Source organism: Schistocerca serialis, chromosome 2 (genome assembly GCF_023864345.2).
Source record: "Schistocerca serialis cubense isolate TAMUIC-IGC-003099 chromosome 2, iqSchSeri2.2, whole genome shotgun sequence".
NCBI lineage: Eukaryota > Metazoa > Arthropoda > Insecta > Orthoptera > Acrididae > Schistocerca > Schistocerca serialis.
The window spans coordinates 225,340,945-225,363,858 of record NC_064639.1 but is presented as its reverse complement, the minus strand read 5'-3'; the positions used below and the strand labels follow the sequence as shown (position 1 = coordinate 225,363,858).

Genomic DNA, 22,914 nt, shown 5'->3' with positions numbered 1-22,914 from the left:
CAACTGTAATTATCGTAATTTGTAAAAGTCATATTGCAAACACAATTCTTAATTGTCATTTTCGTGTAATTTTATATGTATAACATCATTGTACTTCCTAGATCTAAGTTCTCTGTCAAAAATGTGGGTCAAAATTTCATAATGTGGTTCAAATTTCGCAAGTAATAATAGGTTTTTAAGTTTCTATCTGTACAACATCTTTGCACTTCCGATGTTTAAGTATGTTTACCATAGCCTACATGTTTCTGTGTGAGCAACATCTTTGAACCTCCTACGTCTACGTTCTTTGACCATAACTTGCATGTTTGCATGTAAACACAGTTTATATCATGAGTTCACGACACAGAAGTGAAATATACAGCTAAATTTCAGAAACTGAAACATGGACGTGAAAATGGTAACAAATGTGCAGTTGAGTGGAGAAACTGTCGCCACAGCATGATTATAATAAGGATACTTCGTTTTTATATATGTACAGATACATTTTTGACAAATGTTGCCTTACCACTTATAGTTGTCCCACTTGTAACTGTTTAGTCATAGCAAATAATTTTCCAATTTTCTTTGTATTCAAAGAGTGATCTCCAGCAATAAAAACATGTCCATGTACACCTGCGGATGGGCACAAGCCCGAAACCAGTCGTGTGACGAATAAATATTTTAATGAGACTGGTAGCGGAAATTTTTCTACACCCTATAAAGGAACAGCCATGGAGTTCAACAGCATCCACTACGGGTAAAATTCTGTTTCCATTCATTGTGATATGAAATTCACGATGGAAAAGAGTGAAACGTATCTTTTCTCGACGTGTCACTTAAGAGAAGCATGGAGCGACCTGCTGGTTATGGCGTTAATAAGAAACCATACCCCCACTAATATGTATGACCACGTCTCGTGCCATCACCATTCGTCACAAAGAATATCCATACAACTCGACAGTCTTGCCGAAGAGTTACAACACCCACCAATAGTGTTCCAAAGGAGTGGATACACGGGTCATCACATTTAAAGGGCACTGCAGTCAAAATCAAGAACGTCTCCGAAAGAGGTTGAGACTGAGACCGAGGAAGAACAATCAAAAATCGCTTCTCGACCTTATGTTTTCTCAATATCCGGAATGATCGGTAGGCTCCTACGGATATACAGGGTGGTCCACTGATAGTGATCGGGCCAAATATTTCACGAAATAAGCATCAAACGAAAAAACTACAAAAAGCGAAACTCGTCTACCTGAAGGGGGAAACCAGATGGCGCTATGGTCGGCCCGCTAGATGGTGCTACCATAGGTCAAACGGACATCAACTGCGTTTTTTAAAATAGGAACCCCCATTTTTATTACATATTCGTGTAGTACGTAAAGAAACATGAATGTTTTAGCTGGACCACTTTTTTCGCTTTGTAATAGATGGCGCTGTAATAGTCATAAACGTATAAGTACGTGGTATCTCGTAACATTCCGCCAGTGCGGACGGTATTTGCTTCGTGCTACATTACCCGTGTTAAAATGGACCGTTTACCAATTGCGGAAAAGGTAGATATCGTGTTGATGGATGGCTATTGTGATCAAAATGCCCAACGGGCGTGTGCTGTGTATGCTGCTCGGTATCCTGGACAACGTCATCCAAGAGTCCGGACCGTTCGCCGGATATTTAGTTATTTAAGGAAACAGGAAGTGTACAGCCACATGTGAAACGTCAACCACTATCTGCAACAAATGATGATGCCGAAGTAGGTGTTTTTAGCTGCTGTCGCGGCTAATCCGCACATCAGTAGCAGACAAATTGCGCGATAATTGGGAATCTCAAAAACGTCGGTGTTGAGAATGGTACATCAACATCGATTGCACCCGTACCATATTTCTACGCACTAAGAATTGCATGGCAACGACTTTGAACGTCGTGTACATTTCTGCCACTGGGCACAAGAGAAATTACGGGACGATAACAAATTTTTTGCACGCGTTCTAATTAGTGACAAAGCGTCATTCACCAACAGCGGTAACGTAAACCGGCATAATATGCACTAGTGGGCAATTGATAATCCACGATGGCTGCGACAAGTGGAACATCAGCGAACTTGGCGGGTTAATGTATGGTGCGGCATTATGGGAGGAAGGATAATTGGCCCCCATTTTATCGATGGCAATCTAAATGGTGCAATGTATGCTGATTTCCTACGTAAAGTTCTACCGATGTTACCACAAGATGTTTCACTGCATGATAGAATGGCGATGTACTTCCAACATGATGGATGTCCGGCACATAGATCGCGTGCGGTTGAATAGCATATTTCACGACAGGTAGATTGGCCGTCGAAGCACCATATCATGCCCCGCACGTTCACCGGATCTCATTTCCCCGGATTTCTTTCTGTGGGGAAAGTTGAAGGATATTTGCTATCGTGATCCACCGACAACGCCTGACAACATGCGTAAGCGTATTGTCAATGCATGTGCGAACATTACGGAAGGCGAACTACTCGCTGTTGAGAGGAACGTCGTTACACGTATTGTCAAATGCATTGAGGTTGACGGACATAATTTTGAGCATTTATTGCATTAATGTGATATTTACAGGTAATCACGCTGTAACAGTATGCGTTCTCAGAAATGATAAGTTCAGAAATGTACATGTATCACATTGGAACAACCGAAATAAAATGTTTAAACGTACCTACGTTGCGTATTTTAATTTAAAAAACCTACCTGTTACCAACTGTTCGTCTAAAATTGTTAGCCATATGTTTGTGACTATTACAGCACCATCTATCACAAAGCGAAAAAAGTGTTCCAACTAAAACATTCATATTTCTTTACGTACTACAGGAATATGTAATAAAAATGGGGGTTCCTATTTAAAAAAACGCAGTTGATATCCGTTTGACCTATGGTAGCGCCATCTAGCGGGCCAACCATAGCGCCATCTGGTTTCCACCTTCAAGCTAGACAAGTTTCGTTCTGTGTAGTTTTTTCGTTTGACGCTTAATTCGTGAGATATTTGGCCCGATCACTATCAGTGGACCACCCTGTATATTTCGCTATCTTCAACTTAGATAAAAAGTATCCTTTGCGATGTTAATGACGATATACGACCACGAAAGCTGGGTGCGCATCAAATTCCATGCGAACGTGGCAGGTCTTATGTGGGGCTGGCCATTAGCACAGTCGAGGAGAGATGCAAGGAACATCAGCGACACACCCGACTAAAACGACAATGAAGACAGCTGTCGCCGAGAACTGCCTCAAATATAATCATGAAATGAAATACGATGAAGGTGGTATCGTGGTGCAAACGTAAAGTTTCTGGAACAGCGTAACTAAGGAATCTATCGAAATAAAGATCTTATAAATCTAATGAACCGACAGTCGGTATCAATATAAAAAGCACTTGAGGTCTGGCACTGACATTATTAAATTACTGTCGACCATCACGTCCACCAGAGTTGAAAAACACTATAAGAATTGGAGTTTCGCAGAATATCAGTGCGAGCTTTGAAAAACAAAATGGCATGATAGGGCATAGAGGACACCGGGAACCGAACTGGGCTTTAAATAGCGGCGCGATCCCAACTATAGTTCAGAGACAGGTTAGAGCCCAAGCAGCGAGTACATGCAGCAGTAAAACTCGCAAAACCTGAAAAAGGCAACTGGGTCGGTCGTCGAAGCATTGAGCATGAAATGGAAACAGCAACTCGGCAAAAGACTCAAAAGTACACTATTAACAAACCGCACTGAGAAAAATTAAGAGATCACGAGAATGCAGTACAGTTTAATTGTGAACTCGCAGAAGTAGCTTATGAGTTACTGTGCTTCGTATAGGTAAACACAACGAGTGGAGCAAGAATGAAAGAAATAAACGTGAAGTTTACAATCAGAGCGTATTTACCAGTTAAGTATTAACTGGATGTTAATTTGCAAAAAGAATATGAATACTGTGTGATGTTCAGCGAGCAATAATTCATTAACAACAATATAGATCTGTGTACAACAGGGGTGAAGCGTAGGAGTGAAATGTAATCACACTGATTGTTCGCACTTTAAGGCGTTAAGTACAGCGGTGGAATAGAGAGATAGGTGACTCACATAGCCTGTAGCTCTAGTTTATTGCACGCTATGTTTATCTGAGCCGGTGGCATGCGCCACACAAAAACAACGAGCTTTTGTATGCGTAATAAATATTAGTGCAAGAGTGAAGAGACTGTTTTCCTTACCGAAGACGGTGAACGCCATGCTGGACCGGATGTCGCACACGAGGCTAGAACATGTGCGTCTCGCAATCTGCTTACACGCTACTGACATATCCTTCACTCAACGGCTCCGCGATAGCAGATGTGGAGTGGTATACGCGTGACAGTGACTCTGCATATCTTGCCTTCGCTAAGCCAAGTCTGCCGACTCGAGATGTTTGGCACCACTATCTGAGAAATCGAACTGTGACCAAAATCGGAACTAGCACTAATAGTTGCGATTACGACACTTCACACTACAAGACCATTTGCAGAGTTTGTGCGAAGAGTAACCTGACGTGATTTTTCCAGAGCGTAAATCGGCGTCAAATTAAAACAGTGAGACATCCAGTTAGACACAAATCAGACATATCGCTAAAAAATATCAAAATAACACAGACAGTTTCACTCTACAACGGAATATGCGCTGGTCTGGAATTCCCAGGCGGATTAAAACTGGGTGGCGGACGGGGAATAAAGCGTAGAACCTCAGTAGATTCCTACCTCACAAACTTCACAACAGTTCTTTCACACACTTAGTCGGACTAGCACTCCAGGAAGAAGTGCTACATCCACAAGTATGCTAAACGACTTCTGTGAAGCATTTGTAGCTTCAAAAGCTTTTGAAAAATTTTACTCAAATGCACTCTTTGAAACTATGACCGGTACAGGATTAAAATACTGGGAGAGCCATTCTGTTTACAGCTTGTACAGAAACCAGACTACAGTTCAAAAATGCTTCAAATGGCTCTCAGCACTATGGGACTTAACTTCTGAGGTCAGCAGTCCCGTAGAACTTAGAACTACCTAAACCTAACTAACCTAAGGACATCACACACACCCATGCCCGAGGCAGGATTCGAACCTGCGACCTGCGATCGTAGCGGTCGCGCGGTTCCAGGCTGTAGCGCCTAGAACCGCTCGGCCACACCGGCCGGCTGACTACAGTTATAAGAGTGAAGAATATGAGAAGGAGTTATTGGTTCAGAAGCAAGTGAGACTGGATTGAAACCTATCCTCTGTGTAAATCAGTTTGTGTAGCGGAATTGAAGGATTACTCTTTCGAAAGCCCGTAATTGCCACCCTTGCGACACTTAAGTTTGAAATTTGGGTGAAAGGTACCTTACTCTGTAATGGCACAATAGCGTGACTCCCGCGGATGTCACACTCGGACTCGATGACGCCCCGGACATCAATCGACACGTGGGAAACAAAAGAACCACAGCTCTGTCCATGCGACGTGTAATGTGGGTTGCTGATGTTACTTTGGCACCAAATTTTACCACTGTTCTTCCCAGTGGGACGGTGGACGTGTCACACGATGGAAATGTCGTTACACCCCCTCTTACCCTCATTTCATCTCTTCTTTTGACGACTCTGCGATGGGGTCAGAATCGCGACGTCGAGCGTTGAAGTTACGCAGTGTGTTCATGAGAGGCCGAGGAAAACATTCCAGACGCACCGCAGTTCAGAATCAGCATGAAAAGGGCGCAGGTGGTGGGAAAAGGGCGTCAGTGAAACCATCCTTTTCGCTGGGACTTTGATCCCCACACATTTAGCTGCCGAAAGCGACAATTCGCAGTGTGGTGAGCAACAGAAGGACATTCTTGGCAAACTTTGACACTGCTGACACTCTCGGAATTCAACCCTTCTCTAAGAACATCCCCATCGAAAGTGATCGCACACGTTTGGAGTACAGTGCGACTGGAAGTTTTGCTCTAGTGTACGCGTTGCAAGCACTAGAGGCCGAAATTTAAACATAATCCGAAGGAGCGAAGGGTGCTTGTGCTTTTCCAGTGTTCATTTTGTGTTCTCCTATAGAGTGATCACGGGAGGATGCGATATTGAAACAGTGTGAATAAAATGGTGAATGATACCCCCCCCCCCCCCTCCCCCAGTTCAGCAAAACCAACGGTAGCATCCACCCGCGTTCTGAGATATTTTAGCATGTCGCTCTACAGACTGGCAACTCCTTCGACAATCTCACCTCACATTGGGGATTGCCTACTATGAGGTGCAAGAGCAGCAAGTAGCCTGCCTGGGTTCTGTCTGTACATCTGTACAGGTAAATTTTTGAGGTGCTCAACCAAGGCGGGTGGCTCGCACCGAGGGTTTTGCTGAACTGGGGTAGCCAGAAGGCCCTTTCCCGTTTGGCGGACTCCCCCTCCGCACTCGTCCCCCCCTTCCCCCCCCCCTCCCCCCCCCCCTTGGAGGACGCGAAACAAGAAGGATGAAAAAGCAAAAGAACCCTTTACTGCTGTGTATTATGTTCAAATTTCGTCGAACGGTTTCGAATGGTCCCTAGTGCTTCCAACCTGTACATGAAAGTACAGTCACAGTGCTCTCCAATTTGGCCAGATCACCTTTAATGGGTAAATGGGTTCTACAGAAACGGTATGCGGGGCTTTTCCAACTTATTGGACTATGGAATGCTAATGCAAATAAGCGCTCTGATATTCTCTTTTATAGTAAATTATATAGAGTCGCCGCCCAACGAAGTTGAGAATAAATAATTTACAATTAATTAAAGAAATTTTTAATTTGTTGCTTAGTAACTATTAAGATGTCAGTATTCTCATTAAATGAACGCTGAAATTAGTTTACTCAAAAGCGTAATCATACTGAATGAAAGCAGTTAGTTAAATTAAAACATAATTTCTTAGAATCTAATTAAAATTCAGATTTTGGGCCTGCAAGAATATTGCACTTTGGTGACGACTGGTTGGAAATACTAAGATCGATTTCGGAAGGGGTGGCTACGTTGATGGGCACTGGCTCTGATCACTATGTGACTTAACTTCTGAGGTCATCAGTTCCCTAGAACTTAGAATTACTTAGACCTAACTAACCTAAGGACATCACATGCATCCATGCCCGAGGCAGGATTCGAACCTGCGACCGTAGCGGTCGGCCGTTTCCAGACTGTAGCGCCTAGAACCGCTCGGCCACACCGACCTGATGGACACTCATGAAGTATAAACATAATTTATTTAACCAGAAACACAAGTTAAACACTATACAGTAAACAGATTGTAATAGCGCTTGCCGTTACCTTAGTTAAGTGTAACACTGTTTCAAATGATTGAATGGTGACTGACCATATGAAGGGGAAGGTATGTGAAAATTAAGGGGAAGAGAATGGGATAAATGCACGTACTTAGCAAAATCCGTACTAAAGAACAAAGTTCAAGACACATTACGCCTTCACCAAAGAGTCAGGGAAACAGATTCATGCCTTCCTAAGTAATAATCTTTCGACAAATGCAACTGCTTAAAATATTCTCACATAAATAAAACCGATACAAGGTGGGGAAGGGGCGGGGGATCACGCGGAAACTAGATTTTAAAAAAGGTAGCACATTTACCGGGTGACTGAATATTTTCACAAAACGGTTAAATTAAATTCACGACGTGCAAATAAAGATAAAATGAACTGCAAGAAATTCATCCCTCAATGGAGACATAGAGCTGAGGTCTCAACTGGCTACCAAACACCTTGTTCAGACTAACTAAGCAAGCACGCCATCCATTTGCAATTTCACGCGGTAAAATACACTAAAATCCATTAACTACCTAGAAAAGTCAACACAACCTACATTAATTCTAGGGAACACGATTGATTCAAATGGTTCAAATGGCTCTGAGCACTATGGGACTTCAATTCTGAGGTCATCAGTCCCCTAGAACTTAGAATTACTTAGACCTAACTAACCTAAGGACATCACATGCATCCATGCCCGAGGCAGGATTCGAACCTGCGACCGTAGCGGTTGCGCAGCTCCAGACTGTAGCGCCTAGAACCTCTCGACCACTCCAGCCGGCCACGATTGATTACCGGTGAACAACACAGAAGGCAAGTTCGTGGCATGTGGTGTAAAGCATAGAGGCTAATTTATCAAATCACAGGTGAAACCGAAAGAATTCAAACTGCAATAATAAATGAAAACATTTACACGAGAATGCATCCATGCACGCCTACCCACTTAGGTAAATCTAATGTAACAAGATGGGCAGCCTTTGCACACTACAAGTTCTGGTAGCACAATGAAAGTACTAGAAGACACTTACTAAAATTGATAGATTGCACCATTGTCTATCCTGCGTAAACTGTGGATCACATAATGAACCTTTCGCTGTAATAAAAAGTGAACTGTACTACTTCAGCTAGCCTGAATACTTACACATCTCATTCTAAGCTCAGTCTTAAGCTACCGACCACACTCACCGACTGTCCACCGTCAAGTGCTTAACCACCCCAGAACAACGAATCTCCGCGGGTTGCCAGAACAGACCATAGGAGTCGCTTCCGGCATCAACCTACCAACTGTCGATAGAGACGACTTAGAAGGCACAAATCTCTTTGCTTTGACTGAACACCCAAGGTTACCCAGACTGACCACAGCGGGCAGTAAGTTCCATACTACTAGCTACCAATGGGAACACGAAAAATACATTTTCATGCACCTTCACACAGACGGTAATGAGAAGGATGGAAATCTAGTAGCCTGAAATAGTATATTAAATGTAAATCTAATATAGGGCTTGCATGTGAACAAGTAAGTAATTTAAGTATTTTTATAGTGATGCAGTACACAGAGACCTTTCATGGGGACGCAGCTTCACAATATCCTTAGATAAGGGCTGAAACGTCCGAAGCTGTGTTACGGTACTACAAACTCTCGCTTTAGATCGCGAAATGTATGGAAATCAACGCCCCAGGGGAAGACACGGTTCCATTGAGGTTCTTCATACCAGCGACTGAGGCATTTTCTTTCCGATTCGGAGTGGTAGCGTGTCTCGAAAGTTTCCTTCGGCTAATCATAGAAAAACCGCGTCATTTAAATGCTGGGCGTCCTAGTTATGACCTCCATCACAGAGATGTCAAAAGAAGGGATGAAATGGGGGTAAAGGGGGCTATGACGTGGCACATCATTAACTTGCCTTACACGTCAGGTAGACTACTGTGCGGCGTTTTCTCTGCAAGTGTCGACAGCTTGCTATTTGAAGCCTCATTCTGCCCGAGGGCGACATCATAGGGCGCCACACTTTTGTTCCATTTCGGAGAGAGGAAGTACGCACCTATGAGCCAAATTTCAAACTTATGCGTCCCAAAGGGTGACAATTACGGGGTTTTCGAAATGTGATCCTATAATTCTGTTGCGCAGTGTAATAAGGGAAACCAAAGAAAAATTGTGAAATGAGATTAAAGTTCAAGAAGGAGACATAAAAACTTTCATGTTTGCCGATGACATTGAAATTTTATCACAGATGGGAAAGGACATGCAAGAGCAGTTGACGGACTGAATATTGTCTTGAAAACCTGTTGTAAAATGAATATATGTTTGTGTTATTTCTGTCACCTTTCTCCAGCGTCATAATATCATTTCAGCCGTAAAAAATGAAGGTTACAGCAAAATGCTCTGCAGGAACTAAAATGTCACCTAGATGAATCATTATGCCTTGCGAAACTCAGCTACGAACCTATTGCACCTTGTGAGGATGCCGAGGTACGCCGTTCGTCCGAGAGGTTCCGAGACTGATTTTATACATGGCGTACAAGCGACGTCAGCGCATTAACTACCGTGGCAGCTTGAATCAACGACTGTAAACAATAGTTGAGCATTTGATCTGCCAGTTGTGTGCAAGCAGTGCTGTGTGGCGGACGTGCGGCTGTAGTATTGTCAACTTTGTTGTTTCAAATGGTTCAAATGGCTCTGAGAACTATGGGACTTAACATCTGAGGTCATCAGTCCCCTAGAACTCAGAACTACTTAAACCTAACTAACCTAAGGACATGACACACATCCATGACTGAGGCGGGATTTGAACCTGCGACCGTAGCGGTCGCGCGGTGCCAGACTGAAGCGCCTAGAACCGTTCGGCCACACAGGCTGGCTGTTGTTTCAAAAATCACAGTCGAGCAACATTCCTAAATCAAATGTTCACTCTCTGATCAGTACACATCATGATTTGTCGCCCTTGGAAAGTGAAATGAGACGTCAGAATCACAGCAGAATTATTTACACTACTGGCCATTAAAATTGCTACACCAAGAAGATGACGTAGTACAGACGCGAAATTTAACCGACAGGAAGAAGATGATGGGATATGCAAATGATTAGCTTTTCAGGGCATTCACACAAGGTTGGCGACACATACAACGTGCTGACATGACGAAAGTTTCCAGCCGGTTTCTCATATACAAACAGCAGTTGACCGGAGTTGCCTGGTGGACCGTTGTTGTGATGCCTCGTGTAAGGAGGAGAACTGCGTACCATCACGTTTCCGACTTTGATAAAGGTCCAATTGTAGCCTATCGCGATTTCAGTTTATCATATCGCGACATTGCTGCTCGCGTTGGTCGAGATCCAATTGCTGTTATCTGAAAATGGAATCTGTGGGTTCAGGAGGGTAATACGGAACGCCGTGCTGGATCCCAGCGGCCTCGTATCACTAGCAGTCGAGATGGCAGACGTCATATCCGCATGGATGTAACGGATCGTGCAGCCACGTCTCGATCCCTGAGTCAACAGATGGGGACGTTTGCAGGACAACAACCATCTGCACGCACAGTTCAACGACGTTTGCAGCAGCATGGACTATCAGCTCGGAGACCATGGCTGCGGTTACCCTTGACGCTGCATCACAGACATGAGCGCCTGCGATGGTGCACTCAACGACGAACCTGGGAGCACGAATGGCAAAACTTCATTTTTTCGGATGAATCCAGGTTCTGTTTATAGCATCATGATGGTCGCATCCGAGTTTGGCGACATCGCGGTGAACGCACATTGGAAGCGTGTATTCGTCACCGCCATACCGGCGTATTACCCGGCGTGATGGTATGGGGTGCCATTGGTTTCACGTCTCAGTAACCTCTTGTTCGCATTGACGGCACTTTGAACAGTGGACGTCTCATTTCCGCTGTGTTATGACCCGTGGCTATACCCTTCATTCGATCCCTGCGAAACCCTACATTTCAGCAGGATAATGCACGTCCACATGTTCAGGTCCTGTCTAGAATGTGTTCAACTGCTGCCCTGGCCAGCACATTCTCCAGATCTCTCACCAATTGAAAACGTCTGGTCAATGGTGGCCGAGCAAGTGGCTCGTCACAATACGCCAGTCACTACTCTTGATAAACTGTGGTATCGTGTTGAATCTGCATGGGCAGCTGTACCTGTACACGCCATCCAAGCTCTGTTTGACTCAATGCCCAGGCGTATCAAGGCCGTTATTACTGCCAGAGGTGGTTGTTCTGGGTACTGATTTCTCAGGATCTATGCACCAAAATTGGGTGAAAATGTAGTCACAATTCAGTTCTAGTATAAGATATTTGTCCAATGAATACCCGTTTATCATCTACATTTCTTCTTGGTGTAGCAATTTTAATGGCCAGTAGTGTAATTAACTAAAGGTACTTGGTATAAGAGTAGACTCTACAGTTTTCAGGGTCTCTGTGTCCCACATGGGTCTCTGCAGAAACAAGATAATGCTGTGAAAGTCAATTGCTGTTATTTGTTTGGACAACGATGGAGGTTTCTTTAGTCATAGTCATAGCTGTCACAGTTACCAGAGACACTGTCTTCAGTTATACTCTAGAATCTTTTAAATGTTTCCCGTGGCTTTAAGGTTGGAGAATCATTTATCATCCTATATACGTGTGGACATATACGGGACACTTGTAATGATTTGATGTTTCAGAGTGGGAACTATAATGTGGTGGATGGCTCTGAGCACTATGGGACTTAACATCTATGGTCATCAGTCCCCTAGAACTTAGAACTACTTAAACCTAACTAACTTAAGGACATCACACAACACCCAGCCATCACGAGACAGAGAAAATCCCTGACCCCGCCGGTAATGGAACCCGGGAACCCGGGCGTGGGAAGCGAGAACGCTGCAGCACGACCACGAGATGCGGGCATAATGTGGTGGAGTGTCTTCTTGCTCGTCGCAGTCTTTATAAAATTAATCTACAGCATAAATACACTCATAGACAACCATCTTTGCTAAGCTGAAAATATATTTACTCTTGTTCATTGTGGGGAAAATAACAATATGATGTAGCTCTTTGTTATATTAATGCTATTATGATTCTGTCACATATGGTACTTACACAAGCATATGTTTATAGATAAACAGCTCTGATCTTACACCAAAATTACCTATGATTCTGTTCCCTGTCTAACAGAGTATTGTGATAACCGGAAATGCCGTATAACAAGACAGTAAAAAAGAAAAAGAAAAACACACAACAGTTACACTCATGGCAGAGGACAGGAACAATTGTAAGAAACATTGCAGTTGTATTAGTAAGAAGCAATGTTTTATCTGAATTCATTAGAAATGGTGGAAGAGCTGAGGTGTATTTAGTGTTTATGGGCGACTACTGGAGCCCGGATTTGTATGTAAAGTAAACACACAAAATATGTAAATATTTACATAATGCAAATCGGTTAAATATGGTCGAAAATATTCATTATTATGAAAATATTACATCAAGTATTTAACATAACATAACATTTTCAACCGATATCAACTTCTGAATTATAGCATAGGTTACACCACTATTTTAATATGCAATTTAAAGTGACAGAAACAAAAAAGTGCATTTAGAAGGTACATTTAATATTACTTATTGTTTTGTTTTGAAAGTTTGCGGTAATTAAAGACAATTAATTTCAGTCACTCTGTCTACTACAATATCCTTTATCAGTGAAATTGGTACCGTAACTTCCTTTAACAACCAAATACTTCTCAAAATTCTCTGCAGTCATAAAATGTCCCCGATCAGAAAGAATTTTTTTGTCAGAAGAAAAGATCTTTCCACATCATAGTACAATGCAAATTTTTAGAAATGAAATGTTCTGGAGAGCTGTCCTGTTGAGTGCATTCTTCTCCCCAGCTGAAGATACTGCAGACAGTAGGAACAGTTCAGTAGCCAGGATTTGTTGCCGTACCTGAGTCAAACTGAACTCTGCCCAATATCAGCTCTAATGTTAGTCAAAACTGGTTCAATTGGCTCTGAGCACTATGGGACCTAAAATCTGAGGTCATCAGTGCCCTAGAACTTAGAACTACATAAATCTAACTAACCTAAGGACAGCACAAACATCCATGCCCGAGGCAGGATTCGAACCTGCGACCGTAGCTGTCGCGCGGTTCCAGACTGAAGCGCCTAGAACCGCTCGGCCACAAAGGCCGGCCTCTAATGTTAGTCAACTTGCATTCCACTTTCTCAACAGTTATTAACGATTTTTTGCAAAGGCAACATGATGTTCTAATTCTTTAATGCTGCTGGAAAGGAAGCTAAAATTGGTATGGATGTTGATTGGAGCAATTTCGATGCCCTGGCACTGAAACTGAAGATTCTTTCGGAAATAAATCAGTCGTGGATCTCACAGCTTGAAAATGTTCAGCCGGCCGGAGTGGCCGAGCGGTTAAAGGCGCTACAGTCTGGAACCGCACGACCGCAACAGTCGCAGGTTCGAACCCTGCCTCGGGCATGGATGTGTGTGATGTCCTTAGGTTAGTTACGTTTAAGTAGTTCTAAGTTCTAGGGGACTTATGACCACAGCAGTTGAGTCCCATAGTGCTCAGAGCCATTTGAAAACGGTCATTGGAAATCTGATAGCTTCAGTCATTAAACAAAATTCGTTTGGGTAGGTTCATTTGGCATCTCTAGGTTCGACAGAGTCCTCAATAGAACAATATACTTCACAGTGCTCTCACAAGGGAACCTACCCATCGCACCCCCTCAGATTTAATTATAAGTTGGCACAGCGGATAGGCCTTGAAAAACCGAGCACAGATCAATCGAGAAAACAGGAAGAAGTTGTGTGGAACTATGAAAAAAATAAGCAAAATATACAAACTGAGTAGTCCGTGCGCAAGATAGGCAACATCATGGACAAAGTGAGCTCAGTAGCGCACTGGTTAGCGTGAGCACCTACGGAACGAGAGGTCTTTCATTCAAGTCTGCCCTCGAGTGAAAAATTTAATTTTTTATTTTCAGACAATTATTATCTGCCACCACTGTCGTATAGAATATATCAGACGTGTTTTCCTGTGGAGGAATCGGTTGACCTATGACCTTGCGATCAAATGTTTTCGGTTCCCATTGGAGAGGCATGTCCTTTCGTCTACTAATCGCAAGGTTTTGCTGTGCGGCCGCAAAACACAGACACTAAACTAAACTTATTACAGTGAACAGAGACGTTAATGAACGAACGGACAGATCATAACTTTGCGAAAATAAAGAACGAAAACTTGTCAATCGAGGGAAGATTTGAACCAAGGACCTCTCGTTTCGCAGCTGCTCACGCTTTTTTTTTTTTTATTCACCAAAAACAGTAACAAAAATGGCTACGATGAAATGACATAAATAAGGTGACAGATAATTACAGTCATAAATTACAGCATTCAAAGAATGAGTCGTTAGCAGTAGCCCTATTTAGCACCTTCACTGTCATCTTCAACTGGTGGCGGATCAGCATGCACATCGCTAACCACGGGGCCACGGCGCTCCTAAGCTCGCACGGTCCTTGATGTTGCCTATCTTACGCATGGACTACTCTGTTTGTATATTTTGCTTATTTTTTTCATAGTTCCACACAACTTCTTCCTGTTTTCTCGATTTATCTGTGTTCAGTTTTTCAAGGCCTATCCACTGCGCCAGCTTATAACTAAATCTGAGGGGGGTGCGATGGGGAGGTTCCCTTGTCAGAAACACTTTCTTAATTTATGAAATTATTTTATTTACTATTGGGTAGCTGCTGGCAATTTTTTGGTGATACGTTGTAGTGTATGGGCCAGAAAGGTGAAATGGATTAGAGGCGGATTGAACACACGTCGAGCAACAGCTGCCTTTCAGCTGCTGTATCCGAATACATAATATCAACTTTTTTCCTTCAATTCCCTCAGGCCACAGCACATTGAAGACTGTCATTCACACAACAAGCTACTGTTGATGATTTCTGCGTACCAACACTTCGCAGAAAATCCGTAATGGCTTTGGGAGTTCTTCTCCATCGAGTTTGCCAACAGAGAGATTGCCAATAAATCATCCAATAACGTCGGTCGTTTCGTCGACATCTATCCGTATGTTGTGATTAAATGTATAGCACAGCACAGTTTTCAGAGGTTACTGGTGACAAAAATCAAAATATTATTTCCTTAAAATCAATTCATCAGGAATCTGTTTCCCATGACACCTTTGTAAAAACTCTCAATATTTTGATAGTTGAAGTCTGTGCTATGGAATGACAGCAGCAAACACATTTAAGAATGTACCGTAGAAAAATTCGTTTGTAGGCTTTGGAGACTTTTGCATCTGCGTAGGCAACATTTGGTTGTTAAACGATTGTATTGCTTAGATCTTTATATGGACATCATTACGTGTATGTTGCTGAAGATGGGTAATCGTAGAGCACCCCTCTGCTTCTTGCGTGTTAGACACAGAACGAGCATTCCATCAGGAGTGAAAGTGTCGTCTATCTTAACCCAAAATTGTCATTTAGATGGTACTTTTGTTGTGACAGCAGTATCATGAACACAAGCAGTCGTGAAGTCTCAAGAAGTACTAACTGAAAAAAGTGCCCAAATTCAGTCTCCAGATCCCTTTCCTTTTTTTCCACATTTGTTTGGGAAATAAAGGAAAGAGATCTTGAGAGTGAAATTGGATCTTTTTTTATAAGAAACGATAGTGGTAACTCCATGAAGATGAGTATGTTTAGTTGTGATAGAGAATTGTTTGGAAAACTTTTACTGATGCAGGTAATCCCTAATTTTGAATCAGGAAAATTCGGAAAACATCAGGCCACAAATCTTTTCCTTGCCACACTGTTAATCTTGATAGCACAAGAAACCCTTCGCTATACACAATAATGGCAGGTACAGTGTTACACAGTATTGTTATTCTATTTGCCTAGCTTTTGAGAACTGAAGTTTTGAGACTTGGAAAATTAAGCAGAAGCATGTCCTTCATAATGCTACTCACAATGCAGCTGATTTCTTTTTATTACAATTGAAAGTGACTTTCAGAGATAATACCTGTCATCGACTGTCACGCTAGTTTGGATTCAGATGTTTTTCTAAGAAAGTGGTCTGCTGAGGGTGATGGTGATGAGCAATCGTTACATGGCAGCGTATGACCAAATTGCCACGTAACCTACTTTCTAACTTAATATGCGGATTGCAATGGTCAGTAAATTCAGAACTTTAATTCTACATGAAAACTGCAAACATTATTCGCAGTTGGCAATGATTGTATGATAATTTCTTCTTCAACTCGTTTTTCTCCCGACATGGTGAGGGAGACCTGTTATTTCGGCAGCCTTGGGCTTTTTAGCAGGCTTGCGGCAGTGGAGTTGACTTACGAGGACGGGAGTGTTCTAAAGTTGTTTGACGCTAAAGCGATCTCCAGACAGGTACAGAACAGAGAATGGAAGCGTGCCATATCCATGCAACAGGAGCATCAATGAGGCTGGGCTTTTTACCAAAAAAAGCTATGTTGAGTGAGAAGCAAAAGAGAATCCTCTTTAGTTAGATAAGGTCTGTAGTTCAGGACAAAACAGAGAGCTTCAGAGTGCGTGACCAGCCATTGAGCGTTGCACCGCTGTGCGGGAATGTTTGCTCAAGTCCTTATATGGGTCTACAGTAATTATCTCGCTATAAGGGGAGACTTAACTTGCATACATATATGCAATGGTTTTTCCTGTTCCTGGAAATCTGTCATGTAGTGAGACAGATTTTCTGCCTTCTTTCCTGAACTATTGCTGTGGGAAGTTAACCTGTTGCTGATTGGTTGCCCATGACAAAATCTGTGAGATCCTGCACAGCTTAAGAGTGGTAAGCATGCACTAGCAATGCAGACACCAAGACGAAGCGCACCCAGTGCTAGTTATTTTCGTCAGAGTTTCACTGTGCAGATTTAATATTCACAGTCAACTAGTTGCACCCATCATGCACTTTGGTGAAAGTACTGGTGTCTGTTCTTGTTTTTTGGGAATCTTACATTAAATTACTAACCTTTTTTCGCAGTCGTTGCCTACATCTACGACACAGTTTCATATTGTGCTTTTGTGAATCCATCCAACTGTGCCAATGGTGCTGTTCATATTTGCAATCTTTTTTCCACATTAAATGTTTATACACTTGATTCGGTGCTTTCATTTTTTTGTTTGATCTCTTACGGTAATAAAACTAATAGTTATAGTGATCACTAGCTTCTTTTTGCAGTTTCATGGTTCCTTTCATTAATACATCTACAGGGTATTACAAAAAGGTAGGGCCAAACTTTCAGGAAACATTCCTCACACACAAAGAAAGAAAATATGTTACGTGGACATGTGTCCGGAAACGCTTACTTTCCATGTTAGAGCTCATTTTATTACTTCTCTTCAAATCACATTAATCATGGAATGGAAACACACAGCAACGGAACGTACCAGCGTGACTTCAAACACTTTGTTACAGGAAATGTTCAAAATGTCCTCCGTTAGCGAGGATACATGCATCCACCCTACGTCGCATGGAATCCCTGATGCAGCCCTGGAGAATGGCGTATTGTATCACAGCCGTCCACAATACGAGCACGAAGAGTCTCTACATTTGGTACCGGGGTTCCGTAGACAAGAGCTTTCAAATGCCCCCATAAATGAAAGTCAAGAGGGTTGAGGTCATGAGAGCGTGGATGCCATGTAATTCGTCCGCCTCTACCAATCCATCGGTAACCGAATCTGTTGTTGAGAAGCGTACGAACACTTCGACTGAAATGTGCGGGAGCTCCATCGTGCATGAACCACATGTTGTGTCGTACTTGTAAAGACACATGTTCTAGCAGAACTGGTAGAATATCCCGTATGACATCATGATAACGTGCTCCATTGAGCGTAGGTGGAAGAACGTGGGGCCCAATCAAGACATCACCAACAATGCCTGCCCAAACGTTCACAGAAAATCTGTGTTGATGACCTGATTGCACAATTGCGTGCGGAATCTCGTCATCCCACACATGTGGCGGTGAATCGAGGAAGTGTAGTACATACTGACGAAACTAAAATGAGCTCTAACATGGAAATTGACCGTTTCCGGACACATGTCCACATAACATCTTTTCTTTATTTGTGTGTGAGGAATGTTTCTTGAAAGTTTGGCCGGACCTTTTTGTAACACCCTGTATATTTGTTTTTGTATTCATACTTTTCCATTAATTGTCTACCCCTAGTAATTTTCGAATTTTCGTTTATTAAGACATTACCATTGTGTGAAACTGTTTCTCGTGAATTTACTTAATCTTATGAGAATCTTTCTTCCAGTAGGTCACTAAGGATTATAGTTGCAGCATCTTAGAGGTAAGCTAAACGGCTGAACCCACATCTCAGATCAGGATTTGTCGATCCTCAGCCAGTATTGTTTAAGCCTGTAACATTCTGATTTACGTGGTCAATTTTTCTATCAACAAACAGGATCTGGTCAGCCATTAGCCAGAACTTTTACGATCACTGATAGTTCTCTGATTTTTGTAGTCATTTTAATATATCATTATATATGTGTGTTGCCTACTATTTGGTTCAGTTGCTTATTGATCACATTTTGTCTGGAAAAATATACACGAATACTACAGTAACAAAAGAACTTCAAGAATTTAAGTGAGATACAAATTCCTTATGCAGTGCTAATGTGCACTTCTCTTACAGCAAGAAGGCAAATGAGTAGATTCATTGTCCTGAGTTTTGATGCTGCACCTTTGGTGGATATACTGGCGGAAGTAAAGGTGTGAAGAGATGTCGTGAGTCGTGCCCGTGAAAGCAAAGGTCCTGAGTTGAGGTCTCGGTCCGTCAGAATGTTTTAATCTGCCACGAAACCACATTAGTACACATTCCACTGCAGAGTGAAATATTCATTCTGCACAAAAGTGTTTGTGCTTTCTTTAGTATGATGTCATTGTGTTTTGTGGTGTGCCTAATTTCTGTAGCAGCTAGACGTGAGGAAGTGGCACGGACTGTTACTGACCGTGCACATACCCTTCACCATCTCCACCTTCTGATCTTCAGTCGTTTTTAATTGAGAATGTATTGTAAAACAAGCATCAGTGTGCAGAAGAACGACCACCGTTATAAGAAGTCGCAAGAGTTTTTCAGAAATACAGAAGAATACTTTGTTGTACTTCAGTAACCAGTAATCATCAAGATGAAAGGAACGATGGATGAATCAAAAGGCAAAATTTAACGAACGTAGTGAACTCTTCAAGAAATTAGACCACCAGTTAACTCTTCACTTACAAGGGTGTGACGAAAAGATGGTAGTAACAGACAAAAAACCGGGAAAGTTATCAAGAAATCCGAAGACCAGGTGAAACAGATATTTGAGAAACAAGTCAGTATTTCCAAAAATATGTGAGGTGTTTTATTTCGGGAAATGAAGGACATGGCCGATGAATTGCGCAAGGATGTTGATGATTTTGAAGAGTGGGTTTAAAAATGGCTCTGAGCATTATGAGACTTAACTTCTGAGGTCATCAGTCCCCTGGAACGTAGAACTACGTAAACCTAACTAACCTAAGGACATCACATACATCCATGCCCGAGGCAGGATTCGAACCTGCGACCGTAGCGGTCGCGTGGTTCCAGACTGTACCGCCTAGACGCGCTCGGCCAATCCGGCTGACTAAAGAGTGGGAAGATGAAGTAAAAGATTACCTTAATATAGGTGAAGAAACAAGCAGAGCAGTTGTCATTATTTAGGACGATACGAGTAAGCCTGAATGATCAGGAGGAAACGAGTGTGTTGTTTTAATGTAAGCAACTACAAGCACATGTCAACCGTCATAACTAAGAAATGCTGGTAGATTTACTTAAGGAAAGAGACTGCCATAGTGGTTCAGGGAACAGTACGAGAATCGGAGTGACTTTAATGAGTGAAGAAGACAGGTGGAAGGAAGAGGAGAAATTCATCAGTTAATTGATAGACTGTATTGTATGCGCAGTGATCCCTTATTACCATCTATGAATGTACTACCCAAACAGCAGTAACTGCAGGAACAGGATATTAGAGATCGAAGAAAGCGAAATTACAGAACATTTTGTTTCTTTGCAGAAGTATGCATTATTCCTGGACAGATCGAAAAGTTTGCATCCAAATATTTGGATGGAACAGGTTCAAAATGGATTTCCGAGGTCATGGTCTGCCAAATACACAATTAGTACCATCTTCACGCTTCTTTGGGAAAGCTAGCCGCTACAAAGTGAGTCATTGTGGCAAAATGTAGGACTTAAAAAGAATTTAAACAGGTATTTTTCGCGAGCTTTGGGAGTAAGAGAAGCAAGAGCGCTCGAAGCTTCGAATTTTCATGATGGAGTCCCATGCAGGATCACAATTTCGTACTCCAATTCAATATTTCAAACAAAAGGCGAAAAAATTCAGTTCTGAGCAGAAAGAGTTAATAACGGTTTGCCAAACAAAGGGTTGAGAAAGATAATATGTTGCCCATTTGAGGAAAGAATGATGTAAGTGCGTTTTTACATTTGCTAGAAGAGCTAGAAGGTATTGCGTGTCCTGTAATTGATGTGAGGTAGGGAAATACAACAGTACCATGTACGTATTCTGTACTGAGGTGGCCAAGTCTCATATTTGATAATCACATGTACAGAAAGTGGAGCATGGTAAGATGCAGAGAATGTTTAGGATGCAAGGGGTGAATGTGTGTGGTGCAGTACACACAAAGTACATTGCAGGAAAGGAGCAGGTCAGAGCTGAAAAAATTGTTCAAATGGCTATAAGCACTATGGGACTTAACATCTGAGGTCATCAGTCCCCTAGACTCAGAACTACTTAGACCTAACTAACCTAATGACATCACAACATCCATGCCCGAACAGGATTCGAATCTGCGACTGAAGTGCCTAGAACCGCTCGGCCACAGCGGCCGGCGTCAGACATGACTTCATGTGTCAATCACGCATGCTTAGTGTCAATTTTCTCATTGTATCGAACCTGATAGTCACGGCGACAATCAGCTGCGACTTTCTCAAACTCTGTAAGGTGTTGATCTTAGATAAAAGCGAAATTAAGTTAAGTTACAAGGACAACAGGATGACTTGAGCAAAGAGTTTTTAAAGATTTTGTTTTTCCTGTGTCCTTTGTACTTGACAATTCTTAAATTGCTTGCATGTTTTGTGTATTTACTAGGCACAGTCGTACATTTTGGTAACTCTGTAGTGTAGAGCTCTGACATCTGCAACGCAGTAGTTGTTTGTTTTGGTTTGGAAAACTAGTGATGGTTTCAAACAGCTTCGTTTTCGTTCTGCAGCACCAAAGGCAAGTATGTCTTTCATCTATGAACTATTTTACGAGCTTCTAACTAGAAGTGACTTACTTTGTTTTACCTCTGTACCTTTTAGTATAAAGGAAAAACCTGAAACAGAATGTCGAGCATAATGTGGAATCTGAGCTGAAACAGGTCACTGCCAAAGCCCGCCACTATTTGTCATTGAACTACGTGACCAGCGGGCGCAACCACCTCTCTATCGTTGTACCTCCACGTGACGATGTCCAGGCAAGTGTGCAAGAAATTTCTACATCCTGACGTACTGGTGATTCAATCAGCCTTCCTGTTCAAAAATGTTCAAATGTGTGTGAAATCTTATGGGACTTAACTGCTAAGGTCATCAGTCCCTAAGCTTACACACTACGTAACCTAAATTATCCTAAAGACAAACACACACACCCATACTCAAGGGAGGACTCGAACCTCCGCCTGAGACCACTCGGCCAGCCGGCCTGGTCATAGCCTTTGTTCAAGACCGTTTCGTGTGACTTAAAAACAAACTACTACCATTTTGTCAGCAAGCAGTAGGAGCATTTAATCCAGGCCGAACCACTCCATCAACATCAATCATCTGGGGCTGCGTTGTGCGACGTCCGTCTGTGATTGTCAGAGCCATGCTGATGATGTGGCCAAATCTACCTTTGGCAGGCCTCGAATCCCTCCCCATTGTCTGAGCACCAGAACGGTCAGGCAACTCAGCAGTTTGCCGCTATCTCAGAAGAAGAACATCAGGGCACAGCTCCGCCACCTGCATCGAGGTGTTAATGGAGGATTTCTTCACTCTGAGACACTGCAGTTAAATACAGCCAGATATACACGCAGCTACCGTCAATGGGCTGCTCATACTTCTACCACGGAATACGAGAGCCTCTCGCAATACAGTGGCAATGGAGCACGTGGTTAGCAGCCAGAGGCTGGTATGCTGGGGGATGGCATAATGGAGTATCCACCAGGCCTGCCATTGCCACATGCCGTTTAGAAATTCCTTGATTTTACACAAACAGCAATAACGGAGTTATTTGAATGACAGTCTCGTCTGCTGTACACAGCATCGTTTTTCAGCAGAGAACTATCGTCAACAACTATCTGTTATAGGAATCCCATAGTAACGGACAGTGCAGAAGCTGGCCACCCACTCCGTCACTGTAATTGGTGTCAGAACTTCTGCTGAAGATGAAGATGGGCGACAATCAGAAGACAGCAGTCGGATCCGTGCTTCTGTAGCAGGAAATCCTATACAGCCATATGAGTTAGCGTCTAGTGGAAAGTTTTTCATCTTAATTTTGGGTATAAAGCGCACTTGCATTGATAATATTTAGCCAATATGGCACAAAAAATTTTGGCTTAGAGTGCA

The 22,914-nt window shown here is 42.5% G+C and overlaps 1 protein-coding gene across 1 annotated transcript in view; it reads right to left on the bottom strand.

Annotated features, from left to right (window-relative positions):
* Window positions 1-4,299, bottom strand: part of LOC126455491 (UDP-glucosyltransferase 2-like) — a 105,862-nt gene extending 101,563 nt beyond the window's left edge. Inside the window, exon 1 of the mRNA XM_050091242.1 lies at window positions 4,211-4,299. Coding sequence (XP_049947199.1) covers window positions 4,211-4,298 — 88 coding nt within the window. The 5' untranslated portion in view covers window position 4,299. The remainder of the gene's footprint in view (window positions 1-4,210) is intronic.
* Between the last annotated feature and the right edge of the window lie 18,615 nt (window positions 4,300-22,914).